The sequence below is a fragment of the Ornithorhynchus anatinus genome, chromosome X2 (assembly GCF_004115215.2).
Source record: "Ornithorhynchus anatinus isolate Pmale09 chromosome X2, mOrnAna1.pri.v4, whole genome shotgun sequence".
In the NCBI taxonomy this organism is placed as follows: domain Eukaryota; kingdom Metazoa; phylum Chordata; class Mammalia; order Monotremata; family Ornithorhynchidae; genus Ornithorhynchus; species Ornithorhynchus anatinus.
In genome coordinates this window covers 1,865,972-1,886,334 of record NC_041750.1, presented here as the reverse complement: position 1 = coordinate 1,886,334, position 20,363 = coordinate 1,865,972, and the positions used below count along the sequence as shown (strand labels likewise).

General features: G+C 46.0%; 3 protein-coding genes across 3 annotated transcripts; all 3 read left to right on the top strand.

The window, feature by feature from the left end:
* The first annotated feature begins 7,993 nt into the window (after positions 1 to 7,993).
* Positions 7,994 to 11,365, top strand: LOC100075032 (protocadherin beta-14-like). Its single transcript, XM_001510139.4, has one exon. The coding sequence runs from the start codon at positions 8,116 to 8,118 to the stop codon at positions 10,513 to 10,515; it is 2,400 nt and encodes a 799-aa protein (XP_001510189.1). The 5' UTR covers positions 7,994 to 8,115; the 3' UTR covers positions 10,516 to 11,365.
* Positions 11,366 to 11,517: 152 nt separating this feature from the next.
* On the top strand, positions 11,518 to 15,152 carry LOC100075743 (protocadherin beta-3-like). The gene has a single exon (XM_001507168.6). The coding sequence runs from the start codon at positions 12,261 to 12,263 to the stop codon at positions 14,649 to 14,651; it is 2,391 nt and encodes a 796-aa protein (XP_001507218.1). The 5' UTR covers positions 11,518 to 12,260; the 3' UTR covers positions 14,652 to 15,152.
* Positions 15,153 to 15,247: 95 nt separating this feature from the next.
* Positions 15,248 to 19,304, top strand: LOC114805407 (protocadherin beta-2-like). The gene has a single exon (XM_039910535.1). The coding sequence runs from the start codon at positions 16,189 to 16,191 to the stop codon at positions 18,634 to 18,636; it is 2,448 nt and encodes an 815-aa protein (XP_039766469.1). The 5' UTR covers positions 15,248 to 16,188; the 3' UTR covers positions 18,637 to 19,304.
* Positions 19,305 to 20,363: the final 1,059 nt, after the last annotated feature.

Here is a 20,363-nt window from a genome sequence, read left to right as displayed (position 1 = left end):
ATTTAATTGTTGACTTTTGCCTTTATACTTTTTATTAATGCTCTTTTTTGGTAATAGTAGTTGGAATAATAGTGATAATAGTAGTAGCAGCAGTAAGTATTGAACTCCCACTGGGAGCATTGCATTGTACTAAGTGATTGGAACATAGAAAACCATCTCCCCCGATTAGACTGTAAGCCCGTCAAACGGCAGGGACTGTCTCTATCTGTTGCCGACTTGTTCATCCCAAGCGCTTAGTACAGTGCTCTGCACATAGTAAGCGCTCAATAAATACTATTGAATGAATGAATGAATGAAAGAAAACAAAGCAAGTGACATTTCCTGCACACAAGGAGTTTACACTCCAACAGAGTAGACATAGAGTCCTCATAACTGTAGAATAGAATAGAGTCCTCATAACTGAAATACGAGTGGCTCACCCAATCAACTACAGCTTCTTTTTGACCCTGCTTTCCCTCTCTGTAGCTCAGATTTCCTGATATTAATTGCTGTCAACAGGCACCCTTACATTAATCAACTAATGGATCCATTGCATTTATTGAGCACCTATTGTGTGCAGACCACTAAGGAAGAGTCCAGTGGAGGTACCCACAACTGTACCCCCAGGAGTAGCAGAGATCTTACTGGATGGTCAGGGAAGCATCAGAACTCAACTTGAGTCTCTACTGAGTCCATTCTTTGACCCATCCTTTGGATAAAATAACCTAATTACTGTTCAGTTTTCAGTGGAGTTGTCTGCTAAATAATTGATGTCTGCGGGAGAGAATATATAGATAATAATAGCAATAATAATATAATAACATTTATTAAGGTCTTACTATACATCAAACACTGTGCTAAGAACTGGGATCAATGCAATCATATCACACCCAGACACAAGGTAGACACAAGGTTGTCAAATTAGACTCAGTTTTATCCAAATATTACAGGTAAGGAAACTGAAACCCATAGAGTCACAAAGCGGTGACGTTTAGCCGGTGCTTTATCAATTCTACTGATTGTTTGATTGATTAATCCTACACAGTTCATTATATAGGTTCTTAGCACCATTCACTTAATCAGGGAGACAAGAATCCGGTAAGGTTTTCCCAAATGGTTTATGAAAGCATCAGATCCACCAATCTTACCACTCTCGGATCTCAGAAATATCTTTCCAGAGGGTAAAAAGAAATAGACAGAGAAGGAACACAGGTATGGTAATCTGCTAGGAAGGTTGGAAGAAGGAACTTGATCTCGGGAGCCGGAAGTAAGACTATACTTTTTCGTCTAGGAGAAGAATTGGAGAGCAACCAGGTTGCTCAGGTTTTGGGTCTGGCTGATTGATGTTTCTAAATTGTTAGGGATTTGAGGAAGTAATTTTATTTTTTAGGCCACTAGAACAAATCGCTACTCCAATACACTAAATAGAACTCTGATACTGGAAAATAAATACAGTGTTTGTCATCACCCCCATTCCTTTCCCTTCCTGCCAACTCACAGGCGATTGTCCCTCAACTAGGAAAAACAAATTTCAGTTTTGTGTCTCTCAATAGGGGTCGCTTTTCTCGTCATTCATTTTATGCAGCAGTGCCATCTGGTGTCTCATAGGATTTTTGCAGCATATTTTTCCCAACGTGAAAGAATATTTTTTAATTGGACTCAATAAGCCCATCGTCATCTCTTTTTAATGTAAATACATCACCATAGGCTGGCTTGGCCAGAGCTTTGAAATAACCACCGGGTTATCCAACTTCCTTTAACCTACCCAGAGGTATATTTTTCGATCTTGCACAAAGGACTTTGGGAAGCTCAGGGAAAATATTCTTCTCCGATAAGGAAAACATTTTGCAGAGCTTGGGCGAAGCACCAGGTGGAGCTTTTGCACCAGCTTAACAAAGAGAAAAACAGTTTCTGCAGTCGCCATTTTTCCTCAGGCAGGGATACCGAAAGTAGGTTCTATCGGGACAGAGGCAGCCGAGAACGGCCGATGGCAGGCCCTCGAGAGGAGCCCCAGCGGATAAGGCAAGTCGTGTCTCTTCTCCTTTTTCTCTTGGGGTCGGGGTTGGGCTCAGATTCGGTCCGGTACTCGGTAGCGGAGGAAATGGAGAAAGGCTCCTTTGTGGCGAATGTGGCTAAGGACCTGGGGCTGGATGTCAGAGCTCTGTCCGTCCGGGAGGCTCGGATCGTCTCTGACAGCCACAAGCAGCCATTTCGCCTTCAGCGCAAGACCGGGGATCTGTTTGTCTAAGAGAAACTGGACCGGGAGGAACTGTGCGGGAAAATTGACCCATGCGTGCTGCGCTTTGAAATAGTCCTGGGAGACCCGCTGCAGGCCTACCGTGCAGAGGTCCGGGTTTTTGACATCAATGACCACGCCCCGATATTTTCGAAGGGTGAAGCAGAACTGAGGATTCCCGAAAGTACCCCTTTGGGATCACGCTTCCCTCTGCAAAGCGCCCAGGATTTAGATGTGGGGCTCAACGGCCTTCAGAACTACACCCTGAGCGCTAACCATTACTTCCACCTGCACACCCGCTTCCGGAGCCATGGCCCCAAATACGCCGAGTTGGTTCTCGATCACCCGCTGGACCGAGAGGACCAGGCCGAAGTCATCTTGACCATCACGGCCCTTGACGGCGGCTCTCCCGCCAAATCCGGGACGGCCCAGATCCGCATCGTCGTTCTCGACGTAAATGACAACGTCCCCCAATTCTCTCGACTGGTTTATCGCGTCCAGGTTTTGGAGAGCAGCCCCGCCGGCTCTTCCGTGGCCATCGTATCGGCCACGGACTTGGACGCGGAAGTTAATGGGGAGATCACGTATTCTTTGGCTGAAAACCCAGAAGCTGTTATGAAAACGTTTCAGATCGACCCAGCCACCGGGGTGGTTCAACTCCGAGGGCCTCTTGATTTCGAAGCCGTCGAGAATTACGATATTGATGTTCAAGCCACAGACGGCGGGGGCCTATCTGCACACAGCAAAGTCCTGGTCGAAGTGGTGGACGTGAACGACAACGCCCCGGTCGTGACGGTCACCTCCGTCTATAGCCCGATTCCCGAGGACTCCTCGAGGGAGACCGTGGTGGCCCTTTTCAGTGTAAGAGACCGGGACTCCCGCGTTGGGAATAAAATCCGCTGCCTCGTCCGAGACAATCTTCCATTTATAATCAAACCAACTTTCAGGAATTCCTATTCTCTCGTGACAGGCAGCTCCCTAGATCGAGAGAAGTTTCCGAGCTATAACATAACCATTGTCGCGATCGATTCGGGAACTCCCAACCTATCTTCCGAAACCGTCATCGCCGTGCTGATATCCGACGTCAATGACAACGCTCCCGTTTTTACTGAGCCCTCATACACGTTGTCTGTTCGAGAGAATAACAGCCCCGCTATGTACATCGGCAAAGTCAGTGCCGAAGACCTAGATTCGGATGAGAACGGCGAGGTAAAATACTCCCTACTGCCCCCGGCCAGTGGCGACTTATCGGTATTTTCCTACATCTCCATCAACTCAGACAATGGGAAACTATACGCTTTGAGATCCATGGACTACGAAGCTATCCAAGAGTTCCAGTTTATCGTGAAGGGAACAGATGGCGGCTCCCTGGCCCTGAGCAGTCAAGCAACAGTCCGAGTGGTCATTTTGGATGACAATGACAACTGCCCGATGGTTTTATACCCGCTGCAGAACGGTACCTCCCGTTCCAATGATCTAATCCCTAGATGGGCAGAGGCCGGCTACCTGGTGACCAAGGTGGTGGCGGTGGACGCCGACTCGGCCCAGAACTCTTGGCTTTCTTACAAACTGCTCAAGGCGACGGATCCTAACCTGTTCTCCGTGGAGCGACAGAATGGTGAGATTCGAACCCTGCGGCGGATATCCGAGAGAGATCCCTCGAAGCAGAAAATAATTATCTTGGTTCAGGATCACGGCCAGCCTCCCCTTTCCACCACGGCCACGCTGAGTCTTCTCCTGGTTGATGGTTTTTCGCAACCTTATTTGCAGTTGAGTGACCTGTCAAAGGGCCAGCGAAGGGTGAACACATCCACGAAATATTTGGTTATTTCTCTGGCGGGACTTTCATTCGCCTTTCTGCTTTCCGTAACTGTGATCTTCATCATCCACATCTACCAGAAGGTCAGGCACAGAGAGAAGCACTTGACCGCTTCTGACCAACTCTACGATGACTGCCATTTCCCTAGTGACTTCCCCAGCGGGACCATTCCTCAGTCTAGTCCTTATGAGGCTTCCTTAGCTAACGGAACCGCCACCAGTGAGTTCCGCTTTCTCAAGCGCTTCATGCCCAACTTCCCCTTGCCGCCCGGCGGGGTCCCGAAAAAGGCAGGAACGGTTTCCCGTTTGTCCCCCAACGCGGATGGGAGGAGCCAACACAGATTGTCTGATTAATCTATGTAATCAGCGCCTCCAGACACCCGAACATCGATATGAGGTTTAATAGTGAATTCCACCTTTGATTTTCTTCTCGGATCTATTTTCATCTACCCCACTCTTCGAAGGGATTTAGGAAGAGTTTTGTTGCTTTCAGTGAGGGAAGGTTCAGGATACCTACGCAGTTCTTTCTGAACTCAGGGCTTTGCCCCAAAACAAATTCCCCCAACTCCGTCGGCTATTGCACCCACGGCTTCTCCCTTCTTTTCAGGTTAAGATAGGTGCTATTTACTCCTTTCCCCTCCTCCCTTCTCAATCAATCGGTGGTTTTTATTAAGCACTAACAGGGTGCAAAGGCCTGGTCTGCTTGGGTGCATACAACAAAAGTAAAATACCCATTACCAGCCTCAAGGAGTTTACCATCTAGTGACAGATACAAATTATTTATAATAGCGAAAGCAGGAGGAAGAATAAAAGTTAGCAGGAAGGAGTTTCAACCTGGCAGTAAATAATAAAGTGGGAATCTCACTTTCCAGTGAATTTCTCACGGGTATGTAATTATTTTCACTGTAGTTGAATATAATCGAAAGAAATATAAGCTGCTTTAGTGTATCAATGGGCTCCCTCCCCACACCCTCCCCGCCCTCTAATAATGATGTAACAACCAGGAAAGTTAGGGGAGACAACTGACTAGGAATGCGAAGTCATTCCCCAGGATAGGAGCGACTCTCTTTCGTGCCTGGACTTGATTGTGGGAACATTTGGGAATCTGGATACATCATTTACCCATGCGGGGCTTACTTTTGATAGTTCTGGCTCCCTTTCCCCTTTCCGCGCTGTGAGACGAGGAGCCCCTGTAGGAAATTGGAAGCTTCCGGGATGCAGAATCTGCACCTCCCCCCAAGGGAAAAGCCTTGGATCATCTCCGAAGATGTTCAATCTATTCTCCCACGAGCGTCCAAACTCTGGGCTCTGATCCGGGGTGGCGGCAGCAGGGACATTTTGAGAAGTCCGGCAGACCTCTCGAAACGCCCTTCCTCGGAGACTACTCTCTTGAATGTCAGGAAGAAGTAGGTTGGGTCCAGCAGAGGGAAATAACGTAGGAGCAGGGAAAGTTTTCCCGGAGACAAGGTAAGGGGAAGGAAAATGGAAGTGTAGCGAGATGTGAGGAAGGAGTAGTAATAACATTTACTGAGAACCCACTGGGCGTAATGCACTATTCTAAGGAATCAGAAAGTCCAAAATAAAGCAGTGAATCATTGCCCAAGAGGAGTTTACACTCCAATGGTGCCTTTCAAATTAATTTCAACGCAGTTCCAAAGTCAGATTTTAAATGCTTTAAGGATTTTTATCAATATTTACTAATAATAATGACTTTGTGACAGATATCAAATAACTATAAATGCCGTATATTTAACAGAGGTACTAGATAGCATAGAATTGTTTAATATAATAAACATGCTATATATTTATAGTAGACATGCTATATTTGTAAAAGATATACTATATTTCATAGACATGCTATATATTTATAATAGACCTCTCATTTTTGTTAAAGATGTGCTATATTTCATAGACATGCTATATATTTGTAACAGATAAGCTACATACCATAGACATGTTGAACATTTGTAATAGATAAGCTATAGATCATAGCTATAAGCTATATATTTATAAGCATTTGTTATTTTTAATAGAGCTCTATATTGCAATATGTTAAATATAGACACAAAAATACAAAATCTGCCTTTTATGCTATTTTCTTCAAAATAAAAAGTTTAACTCAGCAATCACAGGTCTGATGAGATTATTTCCATTTCAGAAAACAAAACAAACAAAAACTAATGCCAAAAGGTGGATCTCACTCACAGTCCTAAGGGGTTTTTTCATAGTAATGGACTCAGTGAAAATGACTTTTTAAATTTATTTGCTTATTTTCAGCTAATTTATTCAATAAAATATTAATTTTTCAACAAATATCCTAGTCCTTTAAACTCTCTCCATCCTACATACATAATGTTTAAAACTACAGCAGCTCAATCAGAGAAGATTTGATCTTTTTTCAAGTGCTGCGGACCCAGTCTCATTTCAATCCAACGAAAATGGGAAGCGAATATTTTCTGTCAACCTTCCCAATTGTGACATCAAACCCGGATGTAGAAGTCAACTCACACTCGAAGACAGCCTGAAGCAAGAGGGCTGAGAGAAGGACTGTTTCCTAGAGCTGAATCCACCCCATAATGGGGATGGTTATCAATTAATGGGCAGGAGTTACTGAATTTCTCTGGGGAAGCCTCTCTTCAAAGACTAACCAGTCCTAAAGGCCTCACTGCCTACTAAAGTCACAAAATGGCAGTCATGGAGTCCCTCAGTAGAACATTTGGTGGTTCTATGGATTTTAAGTTCCTTTAGGACAGAGATTGTCTCTTCTATTCCTAGTGTATGCTCCCAAGCACATATTAGAGTGCTCTATACACAGTAGGTGCTCTTGTTCATGATGATGACAAGGATGATGATGATGATGATGATGTAGAGCCAGAGAAGATGTAATTGCTGGGAAGTGGTAGTCCCGCCTTTGATTCAAAACTGTAAGAGGACGCAGTTAGGAACCAGAAAAAACTAACAGCAAAATAGATTAAATAAATAAATTACTTAGAGTAAATTAAATTTGGGCGAATACTCTTTCCATTAGGTCATTCTGCCTTCTGAAAAGAGGTGAAAGTAAACAGAGTAATTAAAACAAAAAAGGGGAATAGTATTTTGTAATTAGAATTGATTTCTACAAGACACTGTCCCATTTCACTCCCCAGATGTGTCATACATTGCAGTCACATTTCATTAGACCTTATCTGCTGTAAGGCACCAATCAATCCATAGTGCTTATTAAAAGTCTGCTTTCCTTCATCCTCCCGCTAGTCTGGAACTCCTTTTCCCTCCATATATGCCAGGCCAGCACTCTTCCCACCTTCAGAGCATTAAGGTTCCTCCAAGAGGCCTTTCCCTATTAAGCCCCTCTTTCCCGGCTTGCTCTCCCTACTGCGACATCTATGGACTTGGATATGTGACCTCTGGACATTTGATATGCACCCCCACCTCTACCCCCACAGCATTTATGTACGTATCTTTAAAGTATATATTGTACATTATTTCTACTAGTATCCGTCGCCCCCTTCTAGTATGTAAGATCTTTATGGACAGGGAACGTGTCTTCTAAGTCTGTTGTCTCGCACTCTCCCAGCGCTTATTGCAGTGTTCTGCATGTAGTAAGCGTTCAGTAAATACCATTGATTGATTGACAACTTGACAAAATCAGTAGTCTGAAAAATGTGCGAGTTACCTTTCTTATTTAACTACCCATGTGACTGCATGTGCACAATATACTTTCTAATGCAAAGAACAAGACAACTGCCATCTTAATGATCTAGGCGGCAGCAGCATTGTGATCTTTTACTCTTTAAAATGAGAATGTTAAAAAATCTGAATAGACGCGAGGTGGCGCTGCAAGCTTTATAAACAGAAACATGGCAATACAGACGCTATAGGTTCCATTTTTCAGCCATTCAGAAACGGTGGTACAAACGGGAGAGGGGAGAGGGGAAGCTTTGTCCGCTAGAAAAGCATCGGAACCTAAGAAAAATTCGACAATCAAAAGGGCTTTAGTTCTAGGAACCAGTAATTTTTATTTGCCAAGATCTTATTGGTCCTTGGGCAGAGCAGAATTAGTGAAAAAGAGCTTTTTGTTTAAGATGGAGTCGATGGAGAACAAAGGCAAGAAAATTCAGCGGATAAGGCAAGTGGTGTCCCTTTTCATTGTCCTCGGGGGGTTAGGGGTGGACTCGGAATCACTTCGGTATTCAGTAGTGGAAGAAACTGAGAGTGGGTCCTTCATAGCTAACGTGGCAAGAGATCTAGGACTGGATGTCGGAAAGCTGTCGGCTCGGGAGGCTCGGATCGTTTCCAAAGATGATGAGTCGCATTTTCACTTCAACCGTCAGACAGGGGACTTGTATTTAAAGCAGAAGCTAGACCGTGAGGAGCTTTGCGGCCAGAGCGAGCCCTGCGTGCTGCATTTCCAAATTTTATTGGAAAACCCCGTACGTTTTTTTCCAGTTGAGATTAGAGTGACCGATGTAAATGACCACTCTCCTGTGTTTCCGGGAAAGGAAATGCTTCTGAAAATCCCGGAAAGCGGTACTCCTGGAATGGTTTTTCTGTTGGAACGGGCACAGGATTTGGATATAGGAAGCAATAGTCTCCAAGACTATGAAGTCAGTCCAAACTCCTATTTCCATGTTAAAGTTCGAGAGGGCAGCGACGGAATAAAGTTCCCGGAACTGGTGCTGGATAAAGCCCTGGATCGCGAGAAACAGCCTGAAGTTCGATTAACTATCACGGCTGTGGACGGAGGATCTCCTCCGAGATCAGGAACCGCCCAAATGCGCATCGTTGTAGTAGACATAAATGACAACGCACCTGTATTTTCTCAGCCGCTATACGAGACTCGGATTCCCGAAAACAGTTCCGTGGGGTCTTTGCTTGTCACTGTCTCTGCTACTGACTTAGACGCAGGAAACTACGGTGACGTATCTTACTCTTTTTTCCAAGCCTCGGAGGAAATTCGGAAACAGTTTCAGATAAATAACATATCGGGAGAAATCCGAGTGCGGGAAAAATTAGATTTCGAAGAAATACAGTCCTATACAATCAGTGTTCAGGCCACGGATGGGGGGAGCCTTTCGGCAATATCCACAGTTCTTGTTCGGGTTACTGACGTGAACGACAACCCCCCTGAACTCACCATGTCATCGGTTACGAGCCCCATCCCCGAGAACTCCCCTGAAACTGTGGTCGCCGTTTTCAGCATTAGAGATCGCGACACCGGGGACAACGGTAAAATGATATGTTCCATCCAGGAACATGTGCCTTTCGCCCTCAAACCGACGTTTGAGAACTTCTACACCTTGGTAACGGACAGAGCATTGGACCGAGAAAGCCAGTCAGAATACAACGTTACTATCACTGTCACGGATTTAGGCTCCCCGAATCTCAAAGCGGAGAAGAACATCACGGTGCTGATATCCGATGTCAACGACAACCCCCCGGTGTTCAATCAAACATCTTACACACTGTATGTCCAGGAAAACAACAGCCCCGCCCTGCACATCGGCAGTGTACGAGCCGTGGATCGGGACACGCGAGAGAACGCCAGGGTGTCCTATTCCTTGCTGCCTCCCGAGGCCGGCGACCTTCCCCTCTCCTCTTACGTCTCCATCAACTCGGACAATGGCAATCTCTATGCTCTGAGATCCATGGATTACGAAGTCATTCCGGAGTTCCAATTTGCAGTGAGAGCGATTGATGGCGGTTCCCCGTCGCTGAGCAGCCAGGCCATGGTCCGGGTAGTGGTTCTGGATGACAATGACAACAGTCCCTTCGTCCTGTACCCTCTGCAGAACGGCACCGCCCCCTGCAATGATCTGGTCCCCAGATGGGCGGAGGCCGGCTACCTGGTGGCCAAAGTGGTGGCGGTGGACGCCGACTCAGCTCAGAATTCTTGGCTTTCTTTCCAACTCCTCAAGGCCACGGATCCCGGTCTCTTTAGCGTGTGGTCTCACAATGGGGAAATCCGAACCACGAGGCTCATCACCGACAGAGACGCCATTAAGCAAAGACTCGTTGTCCTTGTAAAGGACCACGGGGAACCCCCTCTATCCACCGAGGCCACTCTGCACGTCCTTCTGGTGGATGGCTTTTCGGAGCCCTATATCCGGATCTCCGAAGTGCCGAGGGTTGAAGAACAGGAGGACTCCCTCACGGTCTACCTGGTCATTGCTCTGGCCTCCATCTCGTTCCTCTTCCTCTTCTCGATGATTGTCTTCACCGTAGTTAGGTTGTGGAGCAGGAGGAGACACGCTGCGGATGCTGCCAGTTTAGGCCCTGATGGTCTTTTCCCGGGACATCTGGTGGATGTGAGCGGCTCTGGGACCCTCTCCCACAGTTATCGCTATGAAGTTTGTTTAACCACTGGCTCGGGGAACAGCGAATTCAAATTTCTCAAACCCATCATTCCCAGTCTCCCAGCCCAGGAGGGTGAAAGGGATCTGGAAGTGAATCCTCCATTTCGCAATAGTTTTGGGTTTAATTAGCAATAGATCCTAGCAGAAGAGTTTTTCTGAGTAACTTTTACGATGTTACGAGCATAGTTAACCCAACATAATGTTTCCCAAAAGTGTGTGGGGCGTATACTTTTTAATGTTAGTTTTTTGAAGATTAATATTTCTCCATAATATCCTTCTCTGATCCAAATATTTTTCGGTGACTGTGATACCATTTTTGCTTTTAAATGAGAAGCCGACATATTAATTTCCAGTCTCAAACTTTGGACACACTGACTGGTGTGTTATTTGACAGAAACTAAGTTTCTGGCTTTTAATCTAGTTGGTTAGAGAGCAAACCAACTTCCCTAAACTTCAACATGATATTCCCCTCTCTACAGTACATTTGACTTCACTGATCTCATTCTCCTATCGCAAGAAGTGAAGCCAGTAATGAGTCCTTTCTAGACTTATTCTAGACTTATTTATCTTATTTAGACGAATCTGGTCTAAAGGTTTCTAGACATTTCCCATGATGGCAACAGCTCTCCTGGGTGGCAATATTTGATATTGTTTGCTCTCAGCTAGGCCATCGGGAACCCTCTGAGGATCAGAATTCCCTCCAGCTGGAAACCTAAGTTTCGAACCCCAGCCACTCCTTCTACTACAGATAGCAGTGTTGTCGGCCTGCAAGCCTCATTTATACTTATCTCCTTCTCCGCTCCTTGCCGCCCACTCTCGTTAGTTTCCCTTATTGCAGCAGGAGGGTTCCCTCCTGAGCAGCAGGAGCGAAAACCCGATTGTTGGCCCTGCCCTCGACCATCCCCCGCACCTGCCCCCAAGGGCATGGTCCTCCTTCTTTACCATAAATCCATCCTCTGGTCATTAGGATATAAGATATCCGGGGAGTTGCGGAGATGGTACCTTTGCCATTTTGTCCCTGGTGTCCCTCAATAATTCTGAGCAGTTACCTTCCGTCGGGGAGTAGGGTGCACCTGTGGTCTCCGGGGGTTCTGGAAATCCACTGCTGCAGGCTTCTTCTTCTTTTCCAGTGGTGACTTCTCAATTCTGAGAAGTGCTCTTCCTCTTTTTCCAGTGGTGCCTCTTTCATTCTAAGTAGTCTTTCATCGTCTCCTTCCATTTCCTCTGAAATCATTGCAGCACAAATGTACTCCTCATTTCTGCTTTATCTCCGTTCCCGAGTCGCCACGGAAATTTTTTACATCCATGCCCCACCTTCTCCTAAGGGAGTCTCGCAGGACCCCAATGTTTACTGTCACTGGCCCCTTCCCCGCATTGAGACCTTGTGATCCCTCAGGCTGATTAATCGACTCCCTATTCTTTTCCTTTACAAAAACTCATTTCGCTTGGTTACCAGACAGGTATTAATTATTGTCATTTAACAGATCTGGCATTTGCTCCTGTAATCCCAGAACAGCATGAATACGCGCGTCGGAAATATCCGAGAAGAAACAAGGAGGGTATCCCGTGAGATAATGAACAATATATTTACGGAGGAATTTCTAGGAGCTTTTATTTCTTGGTCAGAACGCGAGGTGGCGCTGCAGGATAAGAAGGTGCGTATAGGCAACTGCAGACGCCTCAGTCTCCATTACACAGTGAAACAGAAGCAGAGGCAGGAATAGGGAGGCTTTGTCACTGGGGCTGGGGAAGGGTCGGAGTCTTCAGCAAGGGTTGCGAGCACACATCGAAGGGATTGGAAAATCCTAATCAGCCTTTCATAGAGAACGGATCGCCATATTTGTGGAAGTAAGGGGATCTTCTTAGCAAGAACAATGGGAACCAAAGGGGACGGAATTCGGCGGATAAGGCAAGTTGCGTTTCTTATTATTCTTTTAAATGCCTCGGAAGTCAGATTGGATTCGATTCAATTTTCAGTACTGGAAGAAAAGGAGAGCGGCTCCTTAGTGGCTAATGTAGCAAAGGACCTGGGGCTGGATGTCGGGAATCTGTCGGCTCGGGAAGCTCGGATCGTTTCCAAAGGGGATAAAGAGTATTTCCACCTCAACCGTAAGACGGGGGATTTGCTTCTTAAGGAGAAGCTCGACCGCGAGGTCCTATGCGGTCAGAGCGAGCCCTGTATTGTGCATTTCCGAATCTTATTGGAAAATCCTTTAGAGTTTTACCGGGTTGAAGTGAAGGTTATGGATGTAAATGACCATGCTCCAGTGTTTCTGGACAAAGAAATTATTCTCAATATTCCGGAAAATAGTCCTGTGGGAACGGAGTTCCAAATGGAAAGTGCAGAGGATTTGGATGTGGAAAACAACAGCCTCCAGCATTACACCATCAGCTCTAACTCCTATTTCCACGTAAACACGCGCAGTCGCAGTGACGGCAGAAAACACCCAGAGCTGGTGTTAGATAAAGCTCTGGATCGGGAGGAGCAGGCGGAGATCCACTTAACCATAACGGCTCTGGATGGAGGGACTCCACCAAGGTCTGGAACCGCGGAAGTTCACGTTCTCGTTATGGACGTAAATGACAACGCCCCTAAATTCACTCAGCCGTTCTATGAGGTTCAGATTCTCGAAAATAGCCCTGAAGGCTCACTTGTTTCCACAGTCACCGCTAATGATTTTGACGTAGGAATCAATGGGGAGATAGTCTACACCTTTTTCCGTGCCTCCGAACAAATTCGAAAAGTCTTCCAAATTAACCCTCTACTAGGGGAAATTCGATTGATAGGACAATTGGATTTTGAGGAAAGCCAGGCTTACGAGGTGGATATTCAGGCTAAAGATGGTGGGGGCCTTTCTGGCAAAAGCACTGTACGTATTCGTGTCATTGATCTAAACGATAACCCTCCCGAAATCACTATGTCTTCATTTACTGGTCGTATCCCCGAGAACTCTCCTGAGACAGTGGTGGCTGTTTTTAGCATTAGAGATCGTGACTCCGGAGACAATGGTAGAATGGTTTGTTCCATCCAAGACGAGCTTCCTTTTGTCCTCAAACTGACGTTCGAAAACTTCTTCACCCTGGTAACGGACCGAGCACTGGACCGAGAAAGCCAGTCAGAATACAACATTACTATCACTGTCAGGGATTTGGGCTCCCCGAACCTCAAAGTGGAGAAGAACATCACGGTGCTGATATCCGATGTCAATGACAACCCCCCGGTGTTCAGTCAAACATCCTACACACTGTATGTCCGGGAAAACAACAGCCCTGCCTTGCACATCGGCAGTGTCCGTGCCGTGGACAGAGACTCGGGAGAGAACGCCAGGGTGTCCTACTCCCTGCTGCCACCCGAGGATGGAGAACTTCCCCTGGCCTCTTATGTCTCCATCAACTCGGACAATGGCAATCTCTACGCTCTGCTATCCATGGATTTTGAAGCCATTCGGGAGTTCCAGTTTGAAGTGGGGGCGGTTGACGGCGGCTCTCCAATCCTGAGCAGCCAGGCGGTGGTTCGAGTGGTGGTCCTGGATGACAATGACAACAGTCCCTTCATCCTGTACCCTCTGCAGAACGGCACCTCCCCCTGCAATGACCTGGTCCCCAGATGGGCGGAGGCCGGCTACCTGGTGACCAAGGTGGTGGCGGTGGATGCAGATTCAGCTCAGAACTCATGGCTTTCCTTCCAGCTGCTCAAGGCCACAGACCCAGGGCTCTTCAGCGTGTGGTCTCACAATGGGGAAGTCCGAACCACGAGGCTCATCGCCGACAGAGACGCCGTCAAGCAGAGACTCGTTGTCCTTGTGAAAGACCACGGGGAACCCCCTCTGTCCACGGAGGCCACTCTGCACCTGCTTCTAGTGGACGGCTTTTCGGAACCCTACTTACGGCTCCCAGAAACACCGATGGTCACTGAACCAGAGGACTCTATCACGATGTACTTGGTAATTGCTTTAGCCTCCATCTCATTCCTCTTCCTTTTCTCAATGATCGTCTTCATCGTAGTGAAGTTGTGGAGTAGGAGGAGAAACGCCATGGAAGCTGCCAGTCTTGGTCCCAGTGGCCATTTCCCTGGACATTTGGTGGATGTGAACGGGACCGGGACCTTGTCCCACAGTTACCGCTATGAGGTGTGTTTAACCACTGGGTCTGGGACCAGCGAATTCCAGTTCCTCAAACCCGTTGTTCCCAGCCTCCCCGCCCAGGGAGCTGAAAAGTATTTGGTAGAAAGTCCAACTTTTCGAAATAGCCTTGTTCTAAATTAGGGGGAAATAATTCTAAGAAGAACTCACTCAGAAGCAATTAGCGCATGTAATTTGCTCAAATACCGTTTCCAATTTTTTTTCTATTTTTAAAGTTTCATTAAATTGATAATATTTGTCATGTAATTATTACGCTGGTTAGCGATATCACACTCATTTGCTTTCATTGTCCCCTCTCCATTTGAAATCACATAGTTCTGTGCCTATTTGAGGAATATGATTACTCATATCTACCCAGGGTTAATTTTCAGGATTTGGCCAACTATCTCTCCCTTGTAGTTACGTGACAATTAAGTGAACGTGTGCCCTTCCGTGACTTTCTCCCTACAAATTCTACTGGTTGAAATATATTTCTAAGGAAATCATTTCTCATTGTTGATATGCACTGTCATTAAGCAGGACACATTTAGAATATTCTAATATTTAGTGCTATTCTATGTTCATGTTTTATCACTGCTATTTCTTCTATTCATTCTCCCATGCTATTAAATCTCTTCCCCCAAACTTTGGAAAGATTTTGATGCATTATTGTTTAAAGTGTTTGGAAGAGAGCTATGTTTTCCCAAACATCTTACTACGTACTACATACTACATACTACTACTTACTACATACTACTTAATTCTTACCACATACTTTATTCACTTGGCTAAATTATTTTATAACATAAAGTTGAAATGAAAGGAATTATTATTTTTTCCTGAAAGTACCAGATATGAATACGTGTCAGAAACAAATACCCCCCAATCAATTTTTTAACAAGATAGAGAAAGAAAATTGACTAACGATTTACTAATAGGGTGATAATCCCAAAGTAGATTTGAAATCCGTCAAAATTCAGTAGCATTTACATGGGCTTTAAAAATTGACTAGATAATTTTAATGGCTTTCAGATTTCTTTTCCACATTCTAAAATAACAAATATTGAATATCGCCCAGAGCAGTTGGGAAGACGGAATTATGAGTCAACAACATTGACCCGGCCATAGAGTTTATTTGCATATTGATGATTTCCATTGTAAATGCAAGACATGCAGGATGAACTAAGTGTTCAAGTGACTTTTGAGTATTCATTTAAGACGACAGAAATTTTAAAAAACCCTCAATTTCTCATATTCGGATAGGATAGTAATTTCCCGGATGAAATATCCCTTAGATCTAAAAGAAAAAATAGCCAGTGCTGTAAGAAAAAAATCTAAGACGTCTTCGGAACTCCCAGAATACAAGGTTACAAGGAAACGGTCAAAGCAAAAGTGCACAAGGATTTGGTTATAAGACACTATATATGAGATCCTCTATATATCAGGTACATATTTGGGTTGTGGTCAGCGTGTGGTAGATAGTCACTATTCCTATATCTCTGAGAAAAATAAATTCATAAATAAAGGCACGAGGTGGCGCTGCAGTCCAAGAAAGCAGAAACAGAATTGCACATCAGATCGACTCCATTACTCAGACAAACAGGACTGGAGAAGCGATCAGGATCTGATAGAGCCACTAGTTCAGATACTGGAAACGAACCGGAAAGATTTCGAGAACCGGATGAAAACAGAGGAGTTCACCAATATTTCAAAAGGAGGGTGGAAATTGCCAGTCGAAACAATGGAGAGATCGGGGAAGAATCCCCTGCGAATAAGGCAAGTGGCGCCGGTTCTTATTTTCCTCTTTCTGTCTGGGGTGGTGTCAGGACCGGTCCGCTATTCGGTAGAGGAGGAAATGGAGAGCGGCTCTTTTGTAGCTGATATTGTAAAGGACCTGGGGCTGGATATCGGGGATTTGTCCGTCCGCGAGGCTCGGGTCGTATTTAATGGAAACAAGCAACATTTTTACCTCAACCGTCAGACCGGACATTTGACCTTAAGGGAGAAATTGGACCGGGAGGAGCTGTGTGGCCAGAGCGAGTCCTGCGTGCTTCATTTCCAAATTTTATTGGAAAATCCTTTACAGTTTTTTCAGGCTGAGTTGAGGGTGAGCGATATTAACGACCATTCCCCGGCGTTTCTGGACAAGAAAATGCTTCTTAAAATCCCCGAGAGTAGCCCTCCGGGGACAGTATTTTCTCTAGAAAGTGCACAGGACTTGGATGTGGGAAGAAACAGCCTCCAGAACTATACCATCATTCCCGATACGTATTTCCGTATTCAAATTCGTGTGGGTATGGATGGAAATAAATTCCCTGAGCTAGTGTTGAACAGGGCGCTGGATCGGGAGGAGCAGGCTGAGATCAGCTTAATCATCACGGCCATGGATGGAGGGTCTCCTCCGAGGTCAGGAACCGCTCAAATTCGCATTGTTGTGTTGGATATAAATGACAACGCTCCCGTCTTCACCCAACCCCTGTATGAGACTCGGATTCCCGAAAACAGTCCTATGGGCTCTTTGCTTCTCACTGTCTCTGCTAAGGATTTAGACACAGGGAATTATGGTGAAATAACGTATTCCATATTCCAAGTATCAGAGGAAATTCGAAAAACCTTTCTAATAGATCCAAGAACTGGGGAAATTCGTTTAAGTGGACAACTTGATTTCGAAGAACACAAATCTTATCCAGTAAATGTTCAAGCCACAGATGGCGGGGGTCTTTCTGGGAAATCCACCGTCCTGGTACAGGTCACTGATGTGAATGACAATCCCCCCGAAATCACCATGTCTTCAGTAATCGGATCCATACCCGAGAACACACTCGAGACTGTGGTTGCTGTTTTCAGTATTGCAGACCGCGATTCTGGGGACAACGGTAGAATGGTTTGTACCATCCAGCACGATCTGCCTTTCATCCTCAAACAGACGATCGAGAACGTCTATACCCTGGTAACGGACCAAGCATTAGATAGAGAGAGCCAGTCCGAATACAATGTCACCATCACTATCATGGATTTGGGTTCTCCGAACCTCAAAGTGGAGAAGAACATCACAGTGCTGATATCCGATGTCAATGACAACCCGCCGGTGTTCAATCAAACATCCTACACACTGTATGTCCGGGAAAACAACAGCCCTGCCTTGCACATCGGCAGTGTCCATGCCGTGGACAGAGACTCGGGAGAGAACGCCAGGGTATCCTACTCCCTGCTGTCTCCCGAGGATGGCGACCTCCCCCTGGCCTCCTACATCTCCATCAACTCGGACAACGGCAATCTCTATGCTCTGAGGTCCATGGATTATGAAGCCATTCAAGAGTTCCAGTTTGAAGTAAGGGCGGTTGATGGCGGCTCTCCAGTGCTGAACAGCCAGACGATGGTCCGGGTGGTGGTCCTGGATGACAATGATAACAGTCCCTTCGTCCTGTACCCTCTGCAGAACGGCACCTCCCCCTGCAATGACCTGGTCCCCAGATGGGCGGAGGCCGGCTACCTAGTGACCAAGGTGGTGGCAGTGGACGCAGACTCGGCTCAGAACTCTTGGCTTTCCTTCCAACTGCTCAAGGCCACGGACCCTGGGCTCTTCAGCGTGTGGCCCCACAATGGGGAAGTCCGAACCACGAGGCTCATCACCGACAGAGACCCCATCAAGCAGAGACTCGTTGTCCTGGTGAAGGACCACGGGGAGCCCCCTCTGTCCACTGCAGCCACTCTACAAGTGCTTTTAGTGGATGGCTTTTCGGACTCCTACGTGCGGCTTTCAGAAGTGCCGAGGGATGAAGAGCAGGAGGACCCCCTCACGGTGTACCTGGTCATTGCTCTGGCCTCCATCTCATTCCTCTTCCTTTTCTCAGTGATTGTCCTCATCGTAGTGAAGCTATGGAGCAGGAAAGATGCCGTGGACACAGCCAGCCTTGGTCCCGATGGCTATTTCCCTGGACATTTGGTGGATGTGAATGGCACTGGGACCCTGTCCCAAAGTTACCGTTATGAAGTTTGTTTAACCACCGGGTCAGGGAACAGCGAGTTCCAATTCCTCAAACCAGTCATCCCCAGCCGCCCGGCCCAGGATGCTGAAAATTATCCAGAAGAAATCCCTCCACTTCGCAATAGTTTTGACTTTCATTAGAAACAGTTTTAGGATGAGCGTTTTCCGAAATAACTGCTAGGATGTTAAGCAGTCCATCGTCCCTTCCCCTTCCCCCGATCCCCCCAGCATGAGTATTCCCTAAAGGTTTTACTGTATTTAACCTTTTTTTATGTGCTAGATGTTTTTACAGTTATAAATTTCGCGAGTTTCCTCCGCTACCAAAATATTTTCTTTCTAATAATGTCACTACTTAAAATGAGGAGACGAAATTTTTGTTTTCGCTCTCAACCTTCAGAAACTGGCTCATTTACTTCTCGCAGATATCAGATTTCTGGATTTTTAGATAGGCTACAGAGAGAGGAAACCACCTTGCCTTTACCTCACACAAATAATATGGCTGCTTATAGAACCCGGACCTAGACGTCAGAAATCGTATTCCCTTATGGCAAGATTAGAAGCCGATCCTGAGCATGTTCTGTTGTAAGGGATCAAAATAATTCTTACGAATACAGCAAAAATTCGGGAAAGAACCAGAAGAATATCGGGTGAGACCTAGTAATTGAAAAAAATAATTTAATAAGGAGTTTGCTGAGAAAAATAAATTATCAATACGGACGCGTGGTGGCGCTGTAGGATAAGCAGGTGTGACTAGCAACTGCAGAAGTCGCGGATTCCATTACTCAGTGAGACAGGAGCCATAATTCAGGCAGGAACCTGGAGGTTTTGTCCGCAAAGCTGGAAGACTACAAGCAGCAAGTTTATCGGATGGGAATCATACGATAAAATTTAATCTGGCCCCGGACTGCGGCGAGAAATTCAACGTTCGTGGAAATAAAGAGCCCTTCGCCGCGAGAAAAATGAAAGCCAAAATGGAGACAATCCGGCGGGTAAGGCAAGTTGTTTTTCTTATTATTTCCCTTAATGTCTCGGAAGTAGGATCTGATTCGATCCGGTATTCGGTGTTGGAGGAAAGAGAGAACGGAACATTTGTGGCCAATATGGCAAAGGACCTGGGGATGGATATCTTCGATCTGTCTGCACGGGAGGCTCAGATCATTTCCGAAGATGATCAACAGTATTTTCATCTCAACCGTCAGACGGGAGATTTGCTTCTAAATGAGAAACTGGACCGTGAGATCCTATGCGGGACGAGAGAACCCTGCATAGTACATTTCCAAATTTTACTGGAAAATCCTTTAGAGTTTTACAGGGCTGAGATTACCGTGAATGATATAAACGACCATTCTCCGGTATTTCTGGACAAGGAAATGATTCTGAATATCCCAGAGAATAGCCCTGTGGGGACGGAATTTCAAATGCAAAGTGCACAAGATATGGATGTGGGAAACAACAGCCTCCAGGAATATACCCTCAGCCCCAACTCCTATTTCCATATTAATACTCGTAGTCATGGTGATGGGAGAAAATTTCCGGAGCTGGTGCTGGATAAAGCGCTGGATCGCGAGCAACAGGATGAGGTCCATTTAACTATCACAGCCATGGATGGCGGGTCCCCGCCCAAGTCTGGAACCGCCAGAGTTCACGTTCTTGTTGTTGACATAAATGATAATGCTCCCATGTTCACTCAGCCGCGGTTTAAGGTTCAGATTTCCGAAAACAGTCCTGAAGGCTCGATGGTTTCCACGGTCACCGCACAAGATTTTGATGCAGGAGTAAATGGGGAAATATCTTATACGTTTTTCCACGTCTCCGAAGAAATTCGCAAGACGTTCGAAATAAACCCCAAATCGGGGGAAATTCGAGTA

Bases quoted from the DNA above. Each gene is read 5' to 3' on its own strand.
- LOC100075032 (XM_001510139.4), top strand. From the start codon at position 8,116: ATGGAGTCGATGGAGAACAAAGGCAAGAAAATTCAGCGGATAAGGCAA.
- LOC100075743 (XM_001507168.6), top strand. From the start codon at position 12,261: ATGGGAACCAAAGGGGACGGAATTCGGCGGATAAGGCAAGTTGCGTTT.
- LOC114805407 (XM_039910535.1), top strand. From the start codon at position 16,189: ATGAAAACAGAGGAGTTCACCAATATTTCAAAAGGAGGGTGGAAATTG.